Genomic DNA, 23,094 nt, shown 5'->3' with positions numbered 1-23,094 from the left:
CCTTTGTCCGGGGGCTGCCCTCCCTCCCCCGCGGGGACCGGCCTCCCGCTGCCCCGGGCTGCTCCAGCGTGTCCCCCCCGGTCCCTCCCCATCCCATGCCAGTTCTCCCGGGGCCGGTGGCTGCGTCCCCACAGCAGCAACCGGGAGGAATTGAGCTTCGAATAAACGGTGGGGCCGGGAAGGACCGCCCCCCCCCCCCCCCCGGGGGCTGCACGGCGGTGCCAGCCACAGCATCACTGCAAAGAGCCTTTATTTGGTACCGCGAGCCCGCCAGCCCGGATCGGGGGGACGCCCCACGGCATGTCCCGTCTGTCCATCCATCCATCCATCCGTCTGTCCGTCCATCCGTCCATCCCATGGAGGGGGTGGCTGTGCCATTCCCAGTGTCCTGCTGCCTACCAGGAGCACAGCACCACCTCCCGCAGCGTCCGCCGGAGCTCCTGGCTCCGGAAGACATAGATGAGGGGGTCAACCACCGAGTTGCAGATGATGAGGATGAGGAAGAGGTTGAAGTAGCTGAAGAAGCAGGTGCAGAAGGGGTTGGTGGGACAGGTGACGATGAGGATGAGGTGGAAGAAGAAGGGCCCCCAGCAGATGAAGAAGACGCCCAGGAGGATGGTGAGCGTGATGGCTCCCTTCAGGCTGCTGCTGCGGTAGATGGTGGGCTGCTTCTGCTGGCTGGAGATGCTGCAGAGATGGTGGCGGGCCAGGGCGAACATGTGGATGTAGAGCACCAGCATGAGGACCAGCATGAAGAGGAAGAAGCCAATGAGGCAGAGGAGGATGGCGTTGTTGCGGTAGTAGGTGATGAAGATGGTACTGGAGACGGTGCTGGCCAGCCAGACGCTGGCCATGGTCACCACGGCCCGTTGCAGCGTCATGATGCTGTGGTAGCGCAGGGCGTAGAAGATGGTGATGTAGCGGTCCACGGCGATGACCCCCAGGAAGGAGAGGGAGGACACGATGGAGCTGCAGATGAGCATGTCGATGACGTTGTCCATGTGGCGGACGATGCTGGCGTGGATCACCAGCACGCCGTGCTCCATCAGCAGCATGAAGAGTGTCTCCACCAGGTTGCTGACGCTCACCAGCATGTCGGAGACAGCCAGGCAGCAGATGAAGTAGTACGTGGGCGAGTGCAGGTTCCTGTTCTTCAGGATGGCAGCCACGACCAGCAGGTTCTCCACCAGGCTCACCAGCCCCAGCGTGAGGAAGAGCTCGTTGGGGATGTTGAGCCCCTGGCACCAGGCGCTGCCGGCCCCGGCCGTGGCATTGCTCTGGTTGCCCTCACTGGCGTTCCAGGGCTCACGCAGCAGGCGCAGGGGGGCCAGCGTCGACATGGCCCCTGCCTCAGCCCCAGGGCCCCCCTAGCTGGGGGCTGAGCCCCCGGGGCCCCCCGCAGTGCCTGCAGACACTCCAAGCCCCTGGCCCACCCCGCCAGCGCTCCTGCAGTGCCTGACGGCGAGGCTGAGGGGACGCAGAAGAATTTGGGACGGGGCGGGGGGTCCCACTGCCTGGGGCTGTGCCGAGGATGCCGTGTGCCTGCCGGGACCCCCGGTGTCACAGCCGTCCTCCTCGCCAGCCCTGCCCGGTGTCCCTGCAGCCACGCGCCCGCTGGCCCAGGGTGATGGGGAAGAAAGGGCCTTTTCTCTGCCCCACTTTAAAGCCGGCTCCTGCGGCTCCTCCTCCCGAGGAGGGTGGGCACCCGCATGACGGAGGCACCCGGCAGCCGAGGGAGCCACCGCGGAGGCCGGACCCCCAGCACAGCTCTGGGGAGCCCAACTGCTTGGGGTCACCATGTGCCACTTGCCCTGAGGGGCGTCCACGCACCCCCGGGGCTGTGCACCTCCACAGGGGTCTGTGCACCTTGGGGTCCCCAAGTGTCCTGGGGTCCTGTGTGCCCGGGGGGGGATCCCTGCACCCTGTGGGACTCTGTGTCCCCAGGGGGGTCCCATGTGCCCTCCAAGCTTTTGTGCCCTGGGTGGGTGCCTGCACCCTGGGGACCCCAGTGGGACCCTCCCCACTGCAGGAGCCAAGCTGCCCCTCCCAGCCCCCATGTGTGGGGCCGGTGGGGGGACACAGGGCTCCCGACCCCACAGCACCACTGGCCTTGCTTGACCCAGCCCTGGGGAAGGTGTTTTGCCGTGGGGGCGGGCAATGGGTTCCAATAGGGAATGTCAAAGGCACAATGAAACGCCATGCCGTGCCCGTGCCCCGGCAAAGCCCGGTGCCGGAGGGAGCCCGGGCAGGCTGGGGGGGACACGGGACCCATCTGACCATCATGTGCCTTGGGTTGGTGTTGATGCCTGGAGCCAAGCAGCTGCCAAAGAGCCATTCACGGCCGCATGAAAAGGCCGATCCCATGGTCGTTCCCACCAGCCACTTCCGCTCCTTCCCGCCGAGCACCGGGAGCCCTTTCCCCGTCGCATCGAGCACCCCCAGGCTCCGGTAGGGATGAAAGCAGCTCAGTTGGATACACCAGGAATGGGGTCTGCCACGGTGCCTTGCTCACCCCGAGTGCTAAGGCTCAGCCGTGCGTCGAGCCAAAGCCCCGCTCTGGGCAAGAAACGGCAAAAACACTGCTCATCCCTAAGGAAATGCGAGCAGGAGGGATTGGGATCCGGATCAACCCCCCCCTGACACACACACACACACACACCTTTCTCAGCTGCCGCTCGGCTAAAGAGCATGGCTGGTACGTGCTGTGAATTTTTAGCTTTATCAACAGAGGCTTTGAGAGCAGGGCGAGGGGAAAAAAAAAAAACCCAAAAAAAAAAAAAACCAAAAAAAAAAAAAACCAAAAAAAAAAAAAACCAAAAAAAAAAAAAACCAAAAAAAAAAAAAACCAAAAAAAAAAAAAACCAAAAAAAAAAAAAACCAAAAAAAAAAAAAACCAACAAAAAAAAAAACGCCGAGTCTGCAAATCCAAGGCCCGGCGAGTGAATTCTGTGCCGTGGGATTGGGATGTGCCGGTGGGGATGGGGCCGGGGGGCAGGTTGGCCTGAGCCCTGGGGTCTGCGCTGCAGCGCAGACCCCAGGGCTCAGGCCAACCTACCCCCCGGCCCCATCCCCGCTCATCCAGGCTGCTCCCCAGGGAAGGGAGGCAGCAGACGAGCAGGAAAAGGAGAGGGGGGGAAGGATTTATTCCGGGCAGCAGAGCCTGGCTCAGCATTAGAGACACATACACATCGTTACACAGCAGAAAAAGGGGAAAAAAAAAAAAAAAAAAAAGGCTTTGTGGCCAGGAAAAGGATGAGCTCAGGGTTCGAGTGCTGCTGACCTCATTCCCGGCTCTGCATCGCTTCGTGTCCCCACGTGAAGGTGGGGAAATGAGGAGGGGAAGGGGGGGAAACAAAGGAGGAGGGGATCCTTTCTGCTCACAGAACGGCTGCGGCACAAGGAAAAGCTGCTCCACACGCACCTCCACCGGGAGAGCCAGGGAGCTCCTGCCAGAGCACGGTGTCCCTACTGGTTTGGGCACCCCAAGCCCTTCATCAGCAAAGCTGGAAGGGCCAGCAGCTGGAGTGCTTCATGGAGGGAAGGAGGCTTGGGGCTGCAAAGGGCAGCAGGGCTCAGGAGACATGGGAGAGGGGGAAAAACCCCTCCAAGTCTTTCAAACACAAAAGCAGGAGAAGAGCAGGCAAAGGGAAGGGCACAGCAAATGTGCTTGGAGGAGGCCAGAAGGGGACTAAGCTGACTTGTGGCCGAGGGACAGCTGCTGTAGATTAGCTCCGCCACGTTCAGACAGTCCTCGCCACCCGCCGAGAGCCAGGGGAAGTGCCCGTGGTGGTAGCACACACCCCACACCCCCCCAGACAGAGCCCATCCCCGCAGCGAGAGCGGGGAACTTGGTTTTTGTATGACTTTATTGGAGAGCGAAAGAAAAGGGCTGATCACAGAGGGTTGCAGGGGTTGGGAGGGGGGAAAGACGCGCACTCTCAGCTCAGTCCCACTCTCCGTCGCCTTCAGGATTGTCATCTCGGGGGGGCTCCTGAAACTGGATGTTGGCCAGCATGTCACGCATGGCTGCCATGAGCCTGTTCACCCCCTGGTTAAGGTCCTGCCCTGCTCCAGCCTCTTCATCCCTCTCGTGCCTGATGTCCCCCTGCAAGAGAGCAGAGCTGGAGGGGCCGGGCAGGGAGCTGTTTCCTCCCCCCCCCCCGCCACCAGCTGCAGCAGGCGAGGAGGGAGACAATGCCGCTTGCCAAAAAGCATCGGGCTGCTCTGCAACCTGACGTTTACACACTGCATATGCCAAGAGCCACTCCCTTTGCAGAAACACTGTGCAGTGGGAACTTGGGCGCACCGAGAGCGGCGGCGGCAGCAGCAGCAGCAGCGCGCTCTGCTCTGCCCGCAGCAGCTCCCTGCACATACCTGCAAGTTAAAATTTGGCAACAGCGATCGGAAGAAGAGAGATAAAGTGCTTTCGTTGGATGGGTGATTCGTTCTGAAAGACAGAAGTCGCACCACGGTTAAGGGGACAGGCTGGTACTCGACTTCTCGCTGGGGCTGAGACGGCGCAGGGATGCTGGGGAGAACCACGCTGTCTGGAACCACCCCACGGCCCCTCCCGAGCCAGCCCCGAAGCAGGGTATTGGGGGATTCTCAGGGATTTCCCACCAGCCAGCAGCTGGCCAGCTGTTGTTAAAAGCACTGCTGTTTGCTGGGAGCTGGGTCAGTGCATAAGACTCGTACAGGCTTCACCTGAGCGGTCTGCGCACACCACGGCGGCTGCGCTTAGACCTGTATTTACTCCAAACCACCTCGGGTAAGAAACAGCCAGAATTTTTCAATGGCCTTTGCTTTAATGGCTGTGAACAGCCACCGTCTCCGGCGGTGACCATCAAGGAAAAGCGGCAGGACCAGTCCTGCCTGTATGCTCTGCCTGTCGGCGAGCACCACAAGCCAGGCAGCTCTTCCTCCAAGATGGAGGAGGAGGATGTCAGCTCCGAGCTCCCACATGCACCCAGGCCTGGGGCTGAGGGCGCGCCGGGAACACGCCGGCTGCGCCAGAAACCAAGGGCGGAGAAGGTACCTTTCTGGTCTGGTGTAGGAAACGATGGAGTCCAGAGGAGGCAAGGGGTCGTACCCCATCACGGGCTGCGAGGTCACCTCCTGCGTGGTGGGAGGGGAGGGGGAGAAAGAGAAGAAAGAAGGGGTGAAGGCTGCGTCGTCAGCAGCAGCAAACACCGAAGCACGGAGATGGCCAGACCAGCTGGACAGCCCTTTGTCTCAGGGAGCGGAGCAGAGCTGAGCACCAGCCACAGCCCAGCCTGCCCGTACATGCCCCCGTGTGCAGCCCCAGGGAGGACACTTTGAGGTCAGACCCACGTTTCTTGCTGGTGGCTGGGGTTTAAGACGTGCCCGGCTTCCGCAAGGACGGCAGGGACATGAGCGCCATCACACTGCACACAGCAGTGCTGCCTGTGCCCTGTCAGAGCCCCTCACCAGAGGTAGAGCTGCCATGGCCTCCTTCACCTCCGAGAGGATGATGTGCCGGTAGATATTCCTGGGTGCGCTCTGGTACAGCGTTTTTCTCCTAAAGCAGGGAGGGGAAGAGAGGATCGCACAGAGCACACCTCAGCATAGCCAGCTTTCCATTTCTGCTTCTCTAGGTGCATCGTCAGCTTCATCCCTGGCTCTGGGGGGGATGTGCTGTATTGGACAGAGCTGGCCTACAGCGCAGCCAAAGTCACTTGGCAGCTGCTGACCTCAGATGAAAGAGCGGAACAGCTCAGGGACACTGCACAGATCACTCTCACCAGTCCTCTTCCTCTGCAGGTCAGCAAACTAACTTTGGTTTAGGACAAGACCCAATTTTTCCCTCTCCTGTTTCTCAGAGGTGGAAGGTGTTTCTACGCACTCACCTGCTCTGTGTAATAAATACCCGTGAGCCGTGCCCCTCCCAGCCAGCACCAACCCCTCTGCCCTCCTGGCTGATTTCCAGGGCACACGTGATGGCCGAGGCTGGGGGAAGCCAGCGTAGCACACACCCCTCAGTGAGCAAAAGCTACAGCTTTTAATTCACGTTTGTGCAAAATATGGAAGAGCTTCTGCCTTCCCGGCCCCAAGGTGTAACCCTTAGCACCAGCAGCCACCATCAGATGGGCAGTTGTGGGGCTCTGAGCAAGCCCCAGAGCTGCTGCTGCTGCTTGGGACAGAGCTCCTCTTGTCTACAGAGCCCCCCAGCCTGCTCTGTCCCCGAGTTCCAGCACCCAAGCCTGGTACGAGAGCCGCTCACCTCCACCTGCTGCACTCACTTGTGCTCAGACTCCTCCACCAGCGGGTCCCGGGCGTCCACCATGCGCAAGACCTCGTGGACGTTGGGCTCCAGCCACGCCATGACGGCTGGGTCCTTCCACAGGGAGTGAGTCCTTCCCACGTAGAGGGACGTCAGCTGGTTCAAGGCAGGAGGCTGACTACGGGAGACAGTTGTTATTCAGGGCACTCTCCTCCTTCCCGCCTGCAGGTCCCTGTGCTGGCTGGCAAGGGCTCGTCTCTGCACTGTGCTTCGGCGTGAGAACACAAAGAGAGGAATCGCAGGCTCCCTGCTTTGCTATTTCCATCTACCTTCACCAGTTTTTCTGCCTCCATCTATTTTTGGGATAAGCATAGCCATGAGATGAAAGTACACGCTGCCTTGACCCGAGGGGGAGAGCATTCACGTGTTTAAGAGGACCACGTGTCAGGGAAATCCAGACTGGTAGGAGACAGCCTGCCCTGAGAGCACACACATGTTGTTCTCCCTTACTACATGTACCGACAAACTTCAGTATGAACTTCTGACCCGTCCACATTAAGGTGAGTCGGCTCTATTAGCATTATCTGCTGGCCATTATGGAAATCCATTATCAAAGCATCTAACAGCCTACTCGGGAAAACCAAATATTCTCCTCCGCAGCTTTGTAACTCCATTAGCTGCCTGAGCAAGCAAAAGCCCCACTACCGGCAAAATCGATTCCTTCTCTTTACCGAGAACATCTCCAGGGCTTACCTTATCTGAGCATTCAGCCCAAAATAGGAATGGGACGCGACCCTGGCGTCGGGCTGCACACTGCAGTGATCCAACAACGGCATAAGAACTGCAGGAGAAAGTCAGAGAGCTCGCTTTCAGTAGCCTGGCAAGGAGCACCGTGGCCCGGCCGGTCACCACTGCCAGGGCTGCAGAGAGACAGCCCCATCCTGGAGGTGAGCCCCCCACCGGGGCGCTGAAGGAGGGTGCAGGAAAGGAGGGTGCGTGGATGCTGCTGGGGGTTATGCTGCGTTTTGATCTCTGTGTGGGTGATGGAAACAGATCCAGAGTAAGCAAAAAAAAGAACAACATTTCCCCAGTGAAATAAGGTGCAATTTTCTGCACTTAATGCTGCTGGCCTTTGAACTTGAACAAGGGATTTATTTCAGTCACCATGACAAGCAGCAAAAAAGATGTTTTCAGCCAACACAAACTAAACCTCTGTTCAAGAGCTGGTTATTCCTGCGCATAAAGACACACCCTCCTGGGCCCAGAGGGGCTGTATATCTCCTTTCATGGACAAGAGCACCAACTGGATGAAAGCAAGAGTGATGGGTGCCCATAGAGAGCACATCTAAAGTGGAGCAGTGCCTCGGAGGGAAAGCCGAGAGAGACTTGGTGTCTCTGGTCTGGCCAACCCTGAGGTGAAACATTTTCCTGCTCCGAGACCTGGGTTCTCATCCTCCCCCAACTCGCACACCCGTGACAATCTCTAATGAGGGGGCATCAGCTGCTCCGAGGAGGGTGCACAGCGGGGAGAACAGTCCCCGACCTCCTCCCAACACATGGAGGGTTCACAGCTGCAGGGGCCCCACATGGTTCCACTGTCCTCTTGCCAGTGCCACGGCACGGGAAGGCCAAATCCCACCACCACCACACCAGATGCAGGTAGAGCAGTACCCACCACTGCCCGAGCTGCCTCACCCTCTGAGTCAGGGCTCCCATCTCCCACAGACAGAGGCAAACGCCATTTGCAACCCGCAGGCAAACTGCTGCCTCTGCATTTGACTGCCTGGAATCCAGGCTTCACTCTCACAGATGAAGACAGTGACAAAGCCTGCGGGGACGGACTTACCGGTGGGGACAGACTTACCGCTTGGGAACATGATCAACGCCAGCTGGATGAGCCGGGCAGCTTTCTCCCGGGCTTGGCTTTGCTCCAGCTCCGAGCGCTCCTCCTGCTGGCTCAGGAAGAAATAGGCCAGCGGCACCGAGAAGGCAAAATTGGGGAGCTGGGACAAATTCCGGTGACTCTGCAGGACGAGAGACAGATTTACCGAGAAATGATGCTATGCAGAACAATCTCGATGTGGCTGGGCTGCGCACAGGGTGGGGTTTCTTGCTTGCTGGATTAAGTTACTTCCCAGCCATTGGCTTGGTGCCCCCACAACTGAGTAAGCAATTTGGAGTTGGTACAATTGTTTGTAGGGTACCAGGATTACAAGAACACACTCTTTCTGGGTCATTCTGATGATTTTGGGATGCCAGCCTGGCCATGAGACAGCCCTCAAAGGGCCAAGCTGGTTCAAAAAACCTCATGCTCTGATCCAGCCTCCCCCTCCAGTCCAGACCAGTTGGGGAGAGCCCCAGGAACCAATACTCCCCTCTCTGCCCCCTCTCTCGCCAGGGCAGCCTGTTGGTAACTCACCTCCACCTCCTGGAACATGCGGGTCAGGAAGGTGTATTCTCTAGCTCGGAGGGAGAGGAAATCAATCAGCAGCAGCACACACAGCGGGTCGTTCTCTGGATCAAGGCTTCAGAGGGAGGCGAGCACAAGGGGAGGAAACAAAATCAGTGTCACAACAGCTGAAGTATCTGTCCTCATTTCTAAGTCAAACAGGACTTTCCCATTAGCATCCAGAGAGCTTCTGTGACTCAGCAAGTGAAGATAACGGGAACAGGATCATTCCTGCACTGGCAGGATGACGGTGCAACACCTGGTCTGCATCCCTCAAGAGGGGCAACAGTTCCCCCGTCACCACACAGGAGGAGGATCAATGGCCACAAACTGAGCACACTAAAGCCACTGTTGCACATCTGCTCCACAGAAACTCTGAGCTCAGCTATAATAACCAGCCAGGGCTGGAGACCAGCAGTCAACAGCAAGGGCCACCCAGGTCCCATCTGTTTAAGCCTCCTTCTCAACGATGGCCTCTCTCCAAAGCAGCACCACAGATAAGGGCATGTGCTCAAAACTAACCTGTGACACTGCAACTGCAAGGAGTGGAAACAAGCCCTCACTGAGCCTGGGAGCAGCAGTACACCTTGGGGGGGTTTTCCCTGCCTGGGTTAGGTTTGGTGCATTGCTCGAGGCATGTTCCCCCAAAACTGAGACACCCTGTCACCTCCTGCAAGGAACAGAGCACAACCCTCAGCGGTGGCACCTACCTCAGAATCAGCTTGCAGAACTCCAGGGCTGTCCGGGGACAGCCTCTCTTCTCCAGCAACATCAGGTGCTTGAAGAGAGCCAGGAAGAAAGACCTGTGGGGGGGAACAGGAATAGGTTTTAGAAGCCAGATTTGGAGAGAAGTATCTCATTCCACTTAAGAACAGGGACCCAGAGTCAGCCCCATCTCCTTACCCCCTGAGCATCAGCACTACAGTGCAGCCAGGGGACTCCAGGGGACTCAGCCTGATGCAGTACAAGGTGACACAGACCCTCCATGATCCCATCTCTCTCTCTTTTTTTAAATTTATTATTTCTTTATACCAGCATAGGGACAGCAAACCCGTGGCCTGCTCTGTCCCTGCTCCCCAAGGCCCTGCAACTCTGCGCTCTCGCAGATTGGCCGACAACTCAGGACAAGAGAAACAAGTAAATCCCCGAACTCTGCATCCTGCCTTGTCCCAGCCTGCCCAGCCACACGGGGACAGTGACACAGTGCACACATGATGTGTACGGGGGGAGGACTAGGGACCAAATCGGGCACGATACAGATTGCTGCCTTCAGGTCACAGACGGCACCAAGCTCATCAGCGAGCAGGTACTGGAAATCCGAGCAATCTCCAGGTACAGCAGTTTGGGAGGGATGACTTGGGTCAGCTGACTGGAAAATTCCCAGAATAAAGTCACCTTTCCCCGCAGCTGCAGAGCTGTCATTACATAAAGAGCCGGGCTGGGAGCAGCGTGAGTGCTGGGGACAAAGGCCGGGTAGATAGCACAAGCGACCAAGCGCAGCCATAAACACACAGTGAGTATTTTTGTGACAAAAATAAGTGCCATTTTGAGCTAAGGGGTACTAATTGCACAAGAAGGATGTGACGGGGGGAGCAGTTACTGCTCCAGTAAGAAATCCCCCAGGAAAGAAGATGCTTTGCAAAGAAACCTCAGTACAAGAGCTGCTGGTTACCCAGCACCCATCTGAGGGGCCCTGCTGCTGCCCTGCTGAAGGGCACTGCCACCGACCACCGAGTGGCAGAGCTTGTTCTGACAGCAAGGGACATTCAAGGTCCCCCGCCACAGCGGATGACGCAGCAGACGCTGTGAATCTGGGTCTCCGTGTCCAAAGTAGGCCAGGGCACACCGCGACGGCTCTCCAGCAGACGTGGGGCAGGCCGGTGTGCCACCTACCTGTTCTCTGGCCGCCGGTAGTCCAGCCTGCAGGTCCCGCTGGTGAGACTGAAGAGGGGGTGGAAGGAGCACTCCAGGCTGTACAGCGCCTGCTCTGCAGACAGCAAGGACAGTGTCAGGGCATGCCACCACCCCGGCACCCCACACAGCCCCACTGCTCACGAAACAGCAGTCGATTTAGCCCAGAAGACACTGATAATTGAGAGCTCTGGCATGAAATAAGCTTGTTCACAGCCCAAGTGAGGCACAAAGCTACTTCAGAGTATGTGGTTGCAGCAGATACCCAGGCAAGCAAGCCTTGCCCCCTTATGAGGGCATTAGATCATGCTCCAGTTGGGAAAAGTGGCTCTCCTGAAGGAGGTCTGGGATTGAGGCTGGTACAGCTGCCTCTGCCACAACTATCTTCACACAGGGAAGCTGAAGGTTGTCCTCTCCTCACCTCTGGCCCCTCTTATCATGCTGCAGAGCACATGCCCCTGTTACCAAAGAGCACATCTCAGACACCAGGCTGCAGCAAGGCAGTCCAAGGGGCAGCCATCCTCCAGGATGCCTCCCGCCCCCACGCAGCCTGTAGTGCCCTGAGGAGCAGAACCCAACGTGCTGACCTGCAACATCCTGGTCAGAGGAAGGCAAAGGAGGCTGACCCAGAGGGCTGGGCAGGCTCCCTGCAGAGGGCACAGGCTTCCTGGAGCAGCCCTCACACTGCAGGACCTGGTAACTACTAAATCAGACCCTCCTCCTGCAAGGGATGTCCTAAAGGTGAGACTCCCATCACATCCAGCCAATCTGTCCATTCATTCTGAAGGTGAGTGCTGATCTGCTTTGTCCCAGACAAGCGCGTCCAGCTCTATTTAAAAGCCTCCAGCAAAAGCTGCTGGTCTGCAGGATCACATAAGGCCAAGTGCTCATGGCCCAGAGCTACAGACACAACCCAACCAACCCTTCTGGTTTGCTGCCTCTCTGTTGAAACAAAACCAGAACTGAACCAAAACCCCCTTGATTACTAATTCTGGCCAGGACATCTGCTCCTCACTTCAGCTCTTACCTACGAGCTCACGGGCCATCTCCTGATCCTCCTGCATCCGGCACACGTCGCTGAGCAGCAGAAGGGAGTCCACATGGTACGGTTCCAGTGCCTGAAGCAGCGGCTACACAAGAGTAGGAGCTTGATTACATGATGGCACAAATCACAGGTTTCTCATGCACTCTGCCTATGAGGCAAGCTCTGTAAGTGTGGCAGGGAGGCAAATGCCCTGACACCGTGCCTACGAGAAAGAGGTTGGTCCTGCCCCTGGCTCTGAAGGTGAAGAAATCCTGTCCCACACCATCAGAAAGCCAGTGCTTGGACTGTAGTGCAAGGCTGGGGACGCACCTCACATGAAAGGCTAAAACTATGGATTAAAAGAACCTAAGAACTGTCACACTGGGTCAGATCAGAAGTCAATCTTGCCCTTTCTTCAAAAGGAAATGCCTGAGGAAGAGGGCACAAAGTCGGGTACGTGTGATAATGCCCAGCACTCTCTAAGCTACCAACCTTTAGGGGTTCAGGGACCACCACTGTCAAAGATGCCATTGATAGTAATGGTGTCTTCTCCCATTATTTTGTTCACTTACCGACCCAGGTACCTTTCTAGCAACCCAGCTCTGCGATACAGAAAGCTACCACTTAAGCACCCAATGCAAAGAACTTCCTTTAATCCCAGCCTGCCAGCTCCATCCCTGTGCTGGAAGGGCCAGCAGGGAGATCTTTCCCCAACTCCACACAGGATTTGGGCCCTTGACCGCAGCTTCCCTCAGGCACCTCCCTCCTGGTCAACCCACCTTTTCCAGCACAGAGGCCATGTCAGCCCTTTGATCATCTTTGCTCTCCTCCTCTGAATCTCTCCCAGCTCCACCATATCCTTTTGAAGGTGAGGGCCCAGAACTGCATACAATATTCCAGATGCAGGCAGCAGGCACACTTGCATTTTTTGGTTTATTCTCTATCCCTTAACAATTCTGAGCATGTGATCAGGCTTTTGCTTCCTCTGGGTACCGAGAGGACGTTGTGACACATCTACTACAATTCTAGGATCTGACTCCTGAATGATAATGGATTTAATGTATTTTTTTGCAAGCCTCAGAGTAGAACTTTAAGCACACCTCAAAAACCTATGCATTCACTAATTATATTATAAATGGGCTACTTTTTCCGAGTGCCTAAAATTCAGTTTCAATATGAAAATACAGAAGCTACTTCCAATCTCCTCAAAGTTCAATATATATTTTTTTCAAAATTTAAAAAAAATATGCCTTCAAAAGCTCCAGAAGTTGTACCTCTGCAGGGTGGTGGCCAGCATACCCACATACAGTACAAAGCCTTTATGTTCCAGGCTGTCCCAGCCCAGCACCTTTGCATCAGACCCAGTCGCCTGACATTTTACCCCTTCCCTGCTTGCTATCAAGTTCCTTTCTAGTCTTTTTTTTTTGAAGAGATGGAGCATATAGGGTCATTGTGACTGGAAAAAGCGCTCTTCATGCACTTCCAAATTCACCAGAAAACCCCTTTTAACCCACTGGCAAGAGCAGAAAAACACTCAATGAGCAGGACACCAAAAAAATCACGTCTTGCATGCTGAAACCATAGCAGCAAGACAGATCTGGATTCCAGCTACGTGAAACTGTGGCCGTCACAGATAAACTGGTTGGAGGTTTGAAGTACTTCTGGCATCAGCAAACCCTTGTCTGTAAGATCTTACCCTTAACAGGAAATAGAAAGACTAAAGCTGTAGGAGTATCTTCAAACATAACCAGACCCACTTAACAGTGGGTCTTTTAGTCTAAAGACTTAAAATATTCCATAGAAAACCCATCCTGCTCTGCACAGCCATGAGACCGTGTCTGAGCTGTCCTTAGGACGCTAGCTCTCGGGCTGGTCACTGCTGCATAGGAATTACTTCGCATCGTTTAATGCGAATCCCAGCCCAGTGAGCAGGCAGAACTGATGAGCTGGAGGGAGCAGTGGCCACGAACAGAGTGTGGGAAAGCAGAAGGAAGTAAACTTTATTTAGTACACAATGGCCTCTTTAAGAAACTTCTCCAGGGACTTTTATTCCTACTCTTTCAGCCAAATGGTCAGTTCCTGAAGGCTCCTCTTCCAGATGGCTACCTGCCACGCTCTCGGCAGAGCCACCGAGGCTCCACCACCAGCCACTGGACCTCATCTGCCTCAAGGTGGTCACTTACAAGGTGAAAGCAGAGCTCAGCAAGCAATGCTGCCTCGCCCCACACAGAGGGGGCACATGGCTCTGCTGCTCAATATGAGACTGACAAAAAATAAGCCCTGGAATGCATCAGCCCAACCTCCCCTGCCAGGGAAAGGGGCTGCAGGAACACAGGAGGTAACAGCATGGGCAACCCAATCTCACAACGTACCACAACACTGTTGGGGTCCATGGTCTCTACATTCTCCAAGAACTTCAACTGCACTTCCTGGTACTTGCGATGGTGCTCAAAGGTGAAGTACTGCACTCCCCCCTTGGTGTCCAACAGCTGCATGACAATACCTAGAAGGTGCAGAGGAGACATGGGTAGCACTGCTGCCAGCCGGCAAGCACAGCAGCAAGAGAAGGTCTTCTGCTTTCTTATCACAAAAAAAGCTCATTCTCATCATTGGGTCCGGAGCCAGATGTGTTACCGGAAACTCCCAGAGAATTTCACTTCTTTCCCTTCTCCCATGAGTCAAAGTCCAAAACCCACCCGATCTCCTCAGGGATATTTCTCGTTATCCAGCAAGACTGCTGTTAAGAAGGGAAGCGCTCATCACCTGCTACTTCCAATAAGGGGAACACTAAGATACAATACAACAGAGTTCTCCCTGTTGAGAAAAGAGGTATTTTCCATCAGCTGACGAACAGTTCCTTTTCTGCATCAGCCAGCACGAAGCCTGGGCCTGGCAGCTGATTAAAGCAGCTCTGGTTTCCATGCGTGGATGCTCTAGGAAAGCCAGGCTGGCAGGAGCAGCCATCCGTGCCAATACGGGCACAGGACTGAGGTGCCCTGGCAGCCAACAGCAGCACAGTGCTTTTGGGAGGTGGCAACAAAAGCCTCACCTGTTCTTGTGTAGCGTGGCCAGGTGCTCTGGGGAGTTGTCAGCCACGTGCCACGGACACACTGGCGCTGCCTTTGCCTGAGGAAAGTAAACATGACAGGTCACAGTTTCTCTGTACGAACAGAACGCAGAGGGCTGAAAGCAGCCAGAAAAACGATGATTCAGGGAAAAAGAGATCCAACTTCTTCCCCAGCTGCAGCCCTGCCACATGGAACTTTTGCCCAGAGCTTCAACATGTTTTGCCTTCAAGACACAACATACCTTCGCTCAGGCTCTGCCTTACTTGAACCATTCCTCTTTGGGCCAGCCAGTGCCTCCAGCACTTCCACTTCAATAGCTTCTCTCCCCTGTTTTTATTCCTGCCAAGTTCTCAGGTGCCTCTTTGCTTCCAACAGCTTCCCAGGTCCAATTAAGAGAGCCCCATATCCCTCTGACTCATCTCTCTTCCCAGCCGCGCCTTCAAATGTCAACTGATTTAGTTAAGCCGTACTCACAAATGCAACCAATTTATTGGTTCGGGGAAGGAAGAACTTCAAAATCAAGGCTATTCTGAGGAAGTCATGTCTCCTCAGTACGGGACTGCTGCTTCTTCATCAAGCACTAAATATTCTTCTACAGACTCTCTCAGAGAGGCTTCTGCTACTATCATCACTGCTCTGAGCTTATGCCCTTCTTATGTGCACATTTTTAAAGCAGTTCATGAAAGCAGGGATTTCTGGATAATGCTGAGAACAGTGCAATGGATAACTGCATAGAGACCTCACACCCAAGAAGCCAGCAGTAAGTTCCCTGGGCCCCTGGAAGCAAGCACAGGAGATCCCCAGAGAAGTATTCAGGGTCCATCCGAGATTTTGGAATAGCAACAAGCAACAAATGCTGGAGAAAGTTAAAAAAATATATATCTAAGAGCCTATACTCTGAATTTGAGTGAAAGGACTTTAGAAGGGCGTTTGACAGTAAATGAGAGGGGAAAATCAGCAGAAAAAAAAAAGCAAACGTTAGCAAAAGCCTGGAAAAGTCTTCCTTCCCCACCATATCACAAAAAAGTATGCTATTGTCCCAACAAGTGACTACTAAATGAGTAAGACACCCTAAACCCTGAATTCCCTGCCTAGGTGTGGCACCGGGGGCTCGGTAAGCTGTACCAAGGGAAGGACAGACACACTGACTTGGACTCTGAAAGGGTTTAATATTAAATTCTGGACTAACCTCTGATCACCAAGAACAGCGCGAGCCCCAAAGTATCTCTTCAACTCGTTCTCTGGATTCAAGTTTCTGAGAAAGTTGAAACAAGAAAGAAAAGCTATTGTCAGTTAAACACAGCCCAAAGTCTCACACTCGAGTCTTCTCCATCAGTGCCAAGTGTTCTGTACCTTGAATTGTCTCTGGCCAGTCCCCTGAACTGTCACACACACCACTGATCTGACACAACAATGAGCCTAAAAGTGGTCAGAACAGGAGGCATCAAAACACTTTTTCAATCAGATGCACCCTTCCTTTGCGTTCTGCTCCCAAAAGTCACTGAGCTGGGGAATACTTCTGCTGCCCTCTCCAGGGCAGCTGGGGCCTTAGTCTGGGAATACTCTCTGGAGAGTCCCTGGAGAGTCTCCGTGCAGGACTGTGCACTCAGGGTGTGTGTGTCTGGAAAACACAAGATACCTACCTGCTGCCGAGTCTAGGGTGGCAGCCTGCAGTGTGAGGCAAGCACCCTAACCACTGCACAGAGACTTGCAAGGATTAAAATACCTTTTTTTTTAATACAAAGATCTCATATCGAAGCATGACAACACCTACAGTTTTCTTGACCTAATATTTGGCCAAGAGAAGGGAGAAATGTTTCAGAGGGGTTTCTCTGCCATCCAGCAAGCAGAGCTTCAAGACAGAGTGGAAGGCTGAGATCCAGCACTGACTACCCTCACTCACTTGGGAGATTACCCTGCTCTCAAAGGTTTCTGAATAAGATTTACTTGACCACAGAAGTCACTGAAGTTTAAAACCACCTCTAGATAAACAAATATTCTGCCTTTACTGAAATGTCTCTGAACAGGCTGCACGAGCACCGAGTGCCCACCAGCCTAGGCTCAGTTTTGATGCAGTGTGCCTGAAGGTTTCAAAACTAGGACTGGTAAATTGTCCCAGCTACCAATTTAAAGGTTTTCTCCAACAACAGGAAGAACTGCCAGTGTCTGCACCAGCCCTGGCCTCTGAAACACGGTGGACACACCAGCCAGCCCACTCCCAACAGGTTTCCTAGTGTGATTCAGACCCAGATGATACAGGTCTCTAATTTGAGGCTGACTCATTCTTCAGCTCTCGGACACTCTAGGTGTTTAGTCCACTTTGTTGATGGTGACATGCGGGAAAGGTTAGACAAGTCCAACCACCTTTCCTGGTGAAATTAGCTCTTGGCATTTCTCAGCCCTCCTCAGAGGACAGCATACACTGCACTGGGGCCTGCTGCTCACAGCACCTGGTCTGAATGCAGCCAGTGACCTGGCCAGGAGGGTTTGATTGCAAAGCTTTATGCACCAGGGCACTCAGCAGCTCTGCAGAGATTCTCCCACAGTCACGGAGTGTTCTACACTGGAAAGCGCCTCTTGGAGCTAATCTGGTTCAGTCACCCACTCAAACCAAGCCTGACTGCAGAGAATACCAGTCACTGCTCAGAACTGAACACAGCTCTAAAAGCAACAGTTAGAAACAGGGATGTGCACAACCACTACCACAACCCCTTTCAAGCCAGGTCCTGATTACACCAGGAGGCTCCCAACTCCCTTCCTTGGGGGAAGGGATATCCCTGTCATGGCCAAAGCCAAAATCAGGAAGGAAGCAAGCAGTACCTGTGCTCTATGTAGAGTAGAGGCCTGCTGTCAGCAGTTATACCGCTCTGGGTCTGCTGCAACAGCCCATTGGTATCCTCAATCTTCTCCAGCAGGCTGTCGATGTCTTCCAGGTCGTTGTCTTCCTTAAGATAGGCACATGCAAAGACAAGGCAGTTATTACAGAATGAGTCACCACGACACGCAGGTCACCCACCAGAGATCACACCCAGCTGCCTCTGGGTCCTGAACTCCGTGCGACACTGGTGCAGCCCTTACCACTCACCCTGCTGCTGCCCCATCGCTCACCTCGGGTGCACATGTACCCTCTCTTATTGAGGCCTCCTGCTCTGCACCTGGCACCCTTTACTCCCTCAGGAATCCCACACAGAGCCTGCCTTCCCTGTCCAACTGCCCCTCTAAGGGCTGGTTGCTCTTCCCCGCTTGCTCAAGCTGTCACAGGGCTGCTGCTCTTCACGCCACTGTGAGTTCAAACACACCAGCTGAATATATTCAGGGTGGGCAAGAGCTGGCCATCGGTCTGGTCTCTGGTCTGCCCCTTCTTACCCAGCCTTCACTGTGCTTTGTCAGGTTTATTTATACTACAATCCCTACAGCATCATGAAATGTTGGGGTGCTGATCTTAATCATAAATATTTAAGTAATCAGCCTTGACCATCTACCTTCCACGGAAACACTAAGTTACTGCTGTGACCCTCGTAAGAAGGTATCAAACACTGGAATGATTTTAACCCAGCTCTAACATAATGTACTTGCAATTTCCCCATCTTGTAACAACCCCAAAAATATATCCAGCAGTGCACATTCAACAGTTGTATAACACTTTTATCCTGATTTTCCTCTATTTTTCCTCACAAATAGCAAGTGACGCATTTCTTATGCAGCCGTTTCACATCCTCCTCATGATGTACGTGGGTGGAACACGGAATTCCATTCACAACACCCAAACAGCACTGTGAGCTTGCCTTTTCCAGCTAAATATAGCCACCCCGCGTGGAGTGGATACATGAAAAATTTATAACGTGCTTCGCATTTAAGTGCTTGAACAAAGGTGGTATTATCTCCAGTTACCACATCACACTGCCTGGGCATTAAGTCTCACTAGAGCCTACAGCTTGCAGATGTCACCCTATTGCTCGTTATTCTCGGACTGGGAGAGGAAACTGGCTCTTTGATCAGGTTCTCTGCCTTAGTAACTCGCTCTGAGCTCACCCAGCTGAATTCTCAGGGAGGAGGCAGCCAGCTGGGCATCTACATCGGAGTAACAGCTCACCCATTCAGCACTTCAGCACACTCTGGCTCAGAACGTCTAGCACAGCATCTCCCTCGAGTGAATAGTTAAGATTCCTAAACCTTAGCAAAAAAAACAGCTCCCACTTGAACTTTATTTCTATTGAGTTTAAAAGATCAATGACTATAATCTGTTTAGTCTCCTAGCTTAGCTCAAGCAGATAAAATATATTCAAGCATACACATTTGTCTCTGAGTTTTATCCATAAGAAACAAAGACACTGGACAAAGTTCTCAGTGCAAGCACGCTTCCTTAGGGCTAGGCAGCTTAGACAGAATCACTGTCCCCTTGCTCCCTTCACCACTGAGGGGACACAGCAGGTCCCGTGGGAAGAGCCCTTGGCGGTGCATTTGCTGATAAGACACAAGCAGACGCTCCTGTCACACTCAGCTACCAGATGTCACACCACCAGACATCACACTACAGAGAAGGTGTGCGGCTGTGCACGGAGGAGAAGGAAACACGAACGACAGCTGGCAGCAAGAGCTCTGTGTGGCTCTGCAGAGCAGGGACAGCCACCTAAGTAGGGCAAGGAAAATATAATGAAAACGTAAAATTCCTCACACGGTACCCCCTCCCGTGCAAAGCCTCGAAGCAGAGATGAAAGAAGATGCTGCTGTGAGGATTTCAGCTCTAAGCAGCCGCAGCAGAGCTGCGCCGGTCCCAGCTGCTTGAAGGACCACAGCCAAAAGCTGCTGTTGCCATGTCGTAATTTTAAATTAGTACAATGCAAAACCAAGCATTTTTTGCCTCAAAATTGTTTCTGCAGACACCTCAGAGTATTCACTTTGTCTACGCCAATGCAGAAATTAGCACAGCCACTAACGCTCAGAGCACACACAGACATACCAGAGTCTCCCCTGCTGAAGTTTTCTTGGTTTTTCTTTTCTTTTTTTTCTTTCGCGTCTTGTTACTCAACGTAGGCTGCAAAGAGAAATGGAACAGCTGTCAGAGCATGCCCACGGACTGCAGGGATTAAAGCTCTACCAGGAGCGACCAGCACACCAGGAGGGCCCTTAAATGAAACTAATATTCATCCTTTCAAGTTTTTCAGTGAGTGGAAATTAAGACGTAATGAGAAAATGGAGGAAAGCACCAAATGTTTACAAACGCAAGGGTTAAATTTTAGCCAACTTTCATATGTCTGAGACTGCAAGATCAGGCAACAAACTCTTTAGATATGCCAGGTGTGGAAGAAACGTTTCAGCCCTCCTTTACTCTTTAGAACAAAGTTTATTTCTGACAGTTTCACCAGTGGCTCCAATTTCCACAGAAACCAAAACCTGCCCGAAAGCACCACATGAAATAGATTCGCTGCTGATGCAGCTGCTTCACAGTTCTTGATGCCACACAGCATTCCCTAACCCGACAGGCACACTGCTGCCCACGCTGGCTCTTCCCCAAGACATACAGAGCTAAAAAGTGCATTTCCAGAATCTACACAGGTAACACAGCGAGTTACAGCGTTACCAGAACTATCCCACAGCTCCTGAGCTGACTGCAGAACCAGGGGAACGTGCAGCCCCAATTCAGCTCTATCAAATGGCAGGGAGACACCTGCCGAGGGCTCCCACGTTTCTGTCCAGGAAGCTCCGAGAGAAGCAGCAGGTGCACCCTCCGGTGATTACAGTAAATTCACAGAGTCAGGGCCCACTGGAACCGACAGAGCAGAGCTCACACCGCACATCCAGAGCATTCCCAGGCCTCCGGGCTGTCTGAGGCTACCAGCACAGCCAGACCATACACAGACACTGGTCTTTGCTCCTCTGGTTACACCGCCTGGCACCCAGATCCTACAGAACACCCCAAGCACTGTGCCCTAATGGGTGAGACCAGGGAGCCGATCCCCCTTCACTCACCCCCATCCTCATCTCCAGTAAAACATGGGCTAGACTTGCAACGTCAAATTGTTAAAGCGCCCCCTTCCTTACATGCTCCTCTAAGGAAACACTTCCAAGCTGATACAGACCACAGGAGGGAAACTAAACACAAAACAACAACAAAATGCTCCAGAAAAGAGTAAGTTCAATGTTTAGTTTACATCGCTAGGAATCTTCACACCACCCACTCTAAAACAAATGCTTCACTGATGTCCTAGTTTCAGCTGGAATAGAGTTAATTTTCTTCCTACTAGCTGCTGTTCTGGATTTAGTATGAGAATGTTGATAACACATATTGTTTTAGTTGTTGTTTAAGTAATACTTATATTACATCAAGGACCTTTTCAGCTTTTCAGAGAAGCTGAGAGGGAGCACAGACAGGACAACCTGGCCAAAGGAATATTCCATACCATGGACATCATGCTCAATATATCCCCTGGGTTGGCTGGGGAGCAGGAACCTGTGATTGCTGCTTGGGAGGGACCAGGCAATTGATCACCAGGTGGTGAGCAACTGCACTGCACCGCTCCTTTTGTATATTCTTTTACCATTATTATTATTTTTTCTTCTGTTACTACTCTATTAAACTGTCTTTATCTCAATCCATGAGATTTTTTTTTTCTTTTTCCCTCTCTTCTGGCTATCCCACTGGGGGCAGGGAGGAGTGAGCAGCTACATGGTCCTAGTTGCTGATTGGGGATAAACCACGACAACTGAGCATCTACAGAACAGCCCAGCCCCATGTATGGTGCAGAGCTCAACTAATTGTGCAGTGAAGGGAGCAGAGAAGCAATATCCATTTCAGAATCCCAATGTGCTTTCCTTCCCATGCTCAGCACTCATGAGGACACAGCACAAGGTCTTCCTCAGGAACCTCCCCTCTGGATGTAAAATCTCCCCAGACCTCGGGCACAAACCCAATTCTCAGCACCCTCAGTTCATTCTCCTGCAGATCTGGAGCCCCAAGCACCTGGGTTTAAGCTCCCTGCATGTGCCCCTTCCCCGAGGCTCACATTGTCAGGCTCTGACAAAACCCAGGTGCAAGGGAAGAGAAACATGCTTGTCTGGCACCCACAAAGCTGCTCAGCGCACACAGAAACAGAGAAATAAGAAAACTTCTCTCTGCACCTTGCACAGCAACCACCATCATCACTAGATACCTGTGGTTTAGTTACCGTTTGGTCCGGCTGCTGTGTCTCCTCCCCATCTCTCTGCCCATGGCCTTCAGTTTCTTCAGTTACAGCTCTTTTGTTGTTCCCTTCTGCTGCATCCCGCGCGCTGAGCCGGGCATCCCCTGGCTCCTCTCTGGATGGCAGCTCATCCTCCGACTCCTCGGCAGTGATCTGCACAAACAGATGGACAAGCTGCAAACACGGCCGGCGTGGGGCTGCGCTCTGCCCTCTCCTGTGCCCTGCAGACAGAATTCCCCAGGGATCCTGATCTGTTCCACTCACACCTGCAAATGGAAGATAAAAATATCGCAGAAGCAGCACAGGGCTCAGCTACCCAACTGGCTTCTCCAGCAGACAGACCAGGGATGAACCCTCACTTAAAGTGTGTCACCCAGCAGGTGCCTGGAACGGGCCTGCACCCACCAAATTGCTGGAGGGCCAGGAGAATCCATCCACTGCATGGCATGGCCAGTGGAAAAAGTGCCGCTCTATCTGGACTTTGCTCTTCCTTGAAGAGAGCCTCCAGCCTCCAAAGCCAGCCTTACTTAATGCTCAGGCAGCTAAGCCTTGGGGAAGGACAGGGAACCACTGGGGTTGGCCAAGGTGCCCAAGGACCGACCCACCTGTGCCATCAGGGCCTGCCTGACCCCTAACCTCCAGCACCAGGATCTTGCAGGGCTGGGAAGGTGGCAGGAACGTTCCAAAACTAGTTTCACCCACTGTTTGACGACCTCAGTACTCAGGCCCAGCTCTGACAACATCTAGACCCAGACCACCCAGCTCCTCCCAGGCCTCCCTCTGATTCCCCCCCAGTTTGAGCTGCAGTTGTTACCCCCTCAAGCCCTCCCTAGAGCCCCCATCTCACCACAACTCCCTCCATGTCCTACTCTCCAATTTGCATCCCCCCAGTTGCGTCTCACCCTGGCCCTCCAAGCCATGCACCACCCCAAACCCCTCAGTCCCACCCCAGTCACTGACCCCAAATCACTCCCTCCCCAAAACTGTCACCTCAGTCACCCTCACCCAGCTACCACCCCCTGGGCTCACTGTCATCCCTCTGGGGCACTGCCACCCAGCTCCCCCCTTCCCTCTGGTCACCCCCCAACCTCCCCCTACCCACTGCCCTCCGAATCACTCTCATAAAGTCACTGCCACCCTTCAGTCACCCACCCTCCCAATAACTGCCAGCCCCCACAGCTGCCCCCAGCCACAGCCACTGCCACCCCAGCTGCCTCCTC

General features: G+C 53.7%; 2 protein-coding genes across 2 annotated transcripts; both read right to left on the bottom strand.

Moving 5' to 3' along the window:
* Nucleotides 1-290: 290 nt before the first annotated feature.
* On the bottom strand, nucleotides 291-1,470 carry MC1R (melanocortin 1 receptor (alpha melanocyte stimulating hormone receptor)). The gene has a single exon (XM_014942412.1). The coding sequence runs from the start codon at nucleotides 1,338-1,340 to the stop codon at nucleotides 396-398; it is 945 nt and encodes a 314-aa protein (XP_014797898.1). The 5' UTR covers nucleotides 1,341-1,470; the 3' UTR covers nucleotides 291-395.
* A 2,378-nt stretch (nucleotides 1,471-3,848) lies between these two features.
* Nucleotides 3,849-22,617, bottom strand: TCF25 (transcription factor 25 (basic helix-loop-helix)). The gene is made up of 18 exons (XM_014942156.1): nucleotides 22,596-22,617; nucleotides 21,860-22,140; nucleotides 19,654-19,728; nucleotides 17,514-17,638; nucleotides 15,883-15,948; nucleotides 14,675-14,751; nucleotides 13,998-14,128; nucleotides 11,629-11,731; nucleotides 10,584-10,677; nucleotides 9,401-9,493; nucleotides 8,661-8,766; nucleotides 8,106-8,265; nucleotides 6,995-7,082; nucleotides 6,261-6,419; nucleotides 5,449-5,539; nucleotides 5,036-5,115; nucleotides 4,375-4,447; nucleotides 3,849-4,105 (listed from the first exon to the last, which is right to left on the bottom strand). The coding sequence occupies exons 1-18, from the start codon at nucleotides 22,615-22,617 to the stop codon at nucleotides 3,944-3,946; spliced, it is 1,986 nt and encodes a 661-aa protein (XP_014797642.1). The 3' UTR covers nucleotides 3,849-3,943.
* Between the last annotated feature and the right edge of the window lie 477 nt (nucleotides 22,618-23,094).

Source organism: Calidris pugnax, unplaced genomic scaffold (assembly GCF_001431845.1).
Source record: "Calidris pugnax isolate Ruff unplaced genomic scaffold, ASM143184v1 scaffold28, whole genome shotgun sequence".
Classification (NCBI taxonomy): Eukaryota; Metazoa; Chordata; class Aves; order Charadriiformes; family Scolopacidae; genus Calidris; species Calidris pugnax.
Note: the sequence above shows the minus strand (reverse complement) of the source record. Positions and strands in the feature narration are given on the sequence as shown.

Excerpts from the sequence above, each read along its gene's own strand:
- MC1R (XM_014942412.1), bottom strand. The coding sequence starts at position 1,340 with ATGTCGACGCTGGCCCCCCTGCGCCTGCTGCGTGAGCCCTGGAACGCC.
- TCF25 (XM_014942156.1), bottom strand. The coding sequence starts at position 22,617 with ATGTTGTCAGAGCTGGGCCTGA. Across the intron at positions 14,129-14,674 it reads GCCACGCTACACAAGAACAG|GTATTGTCATGCAGCTGTTG; the intron begins GTGAGGCTTTTG and ends TGCACCTTCTAG. Across the intron at positions 8,266-8,660 it reads GCATGTTCCAGGAGGTGGAG|AGTCACCGGAATTTGTCCCA; the intron begins GTGAGTTACCAA and ends CTCGTCCTGCAG.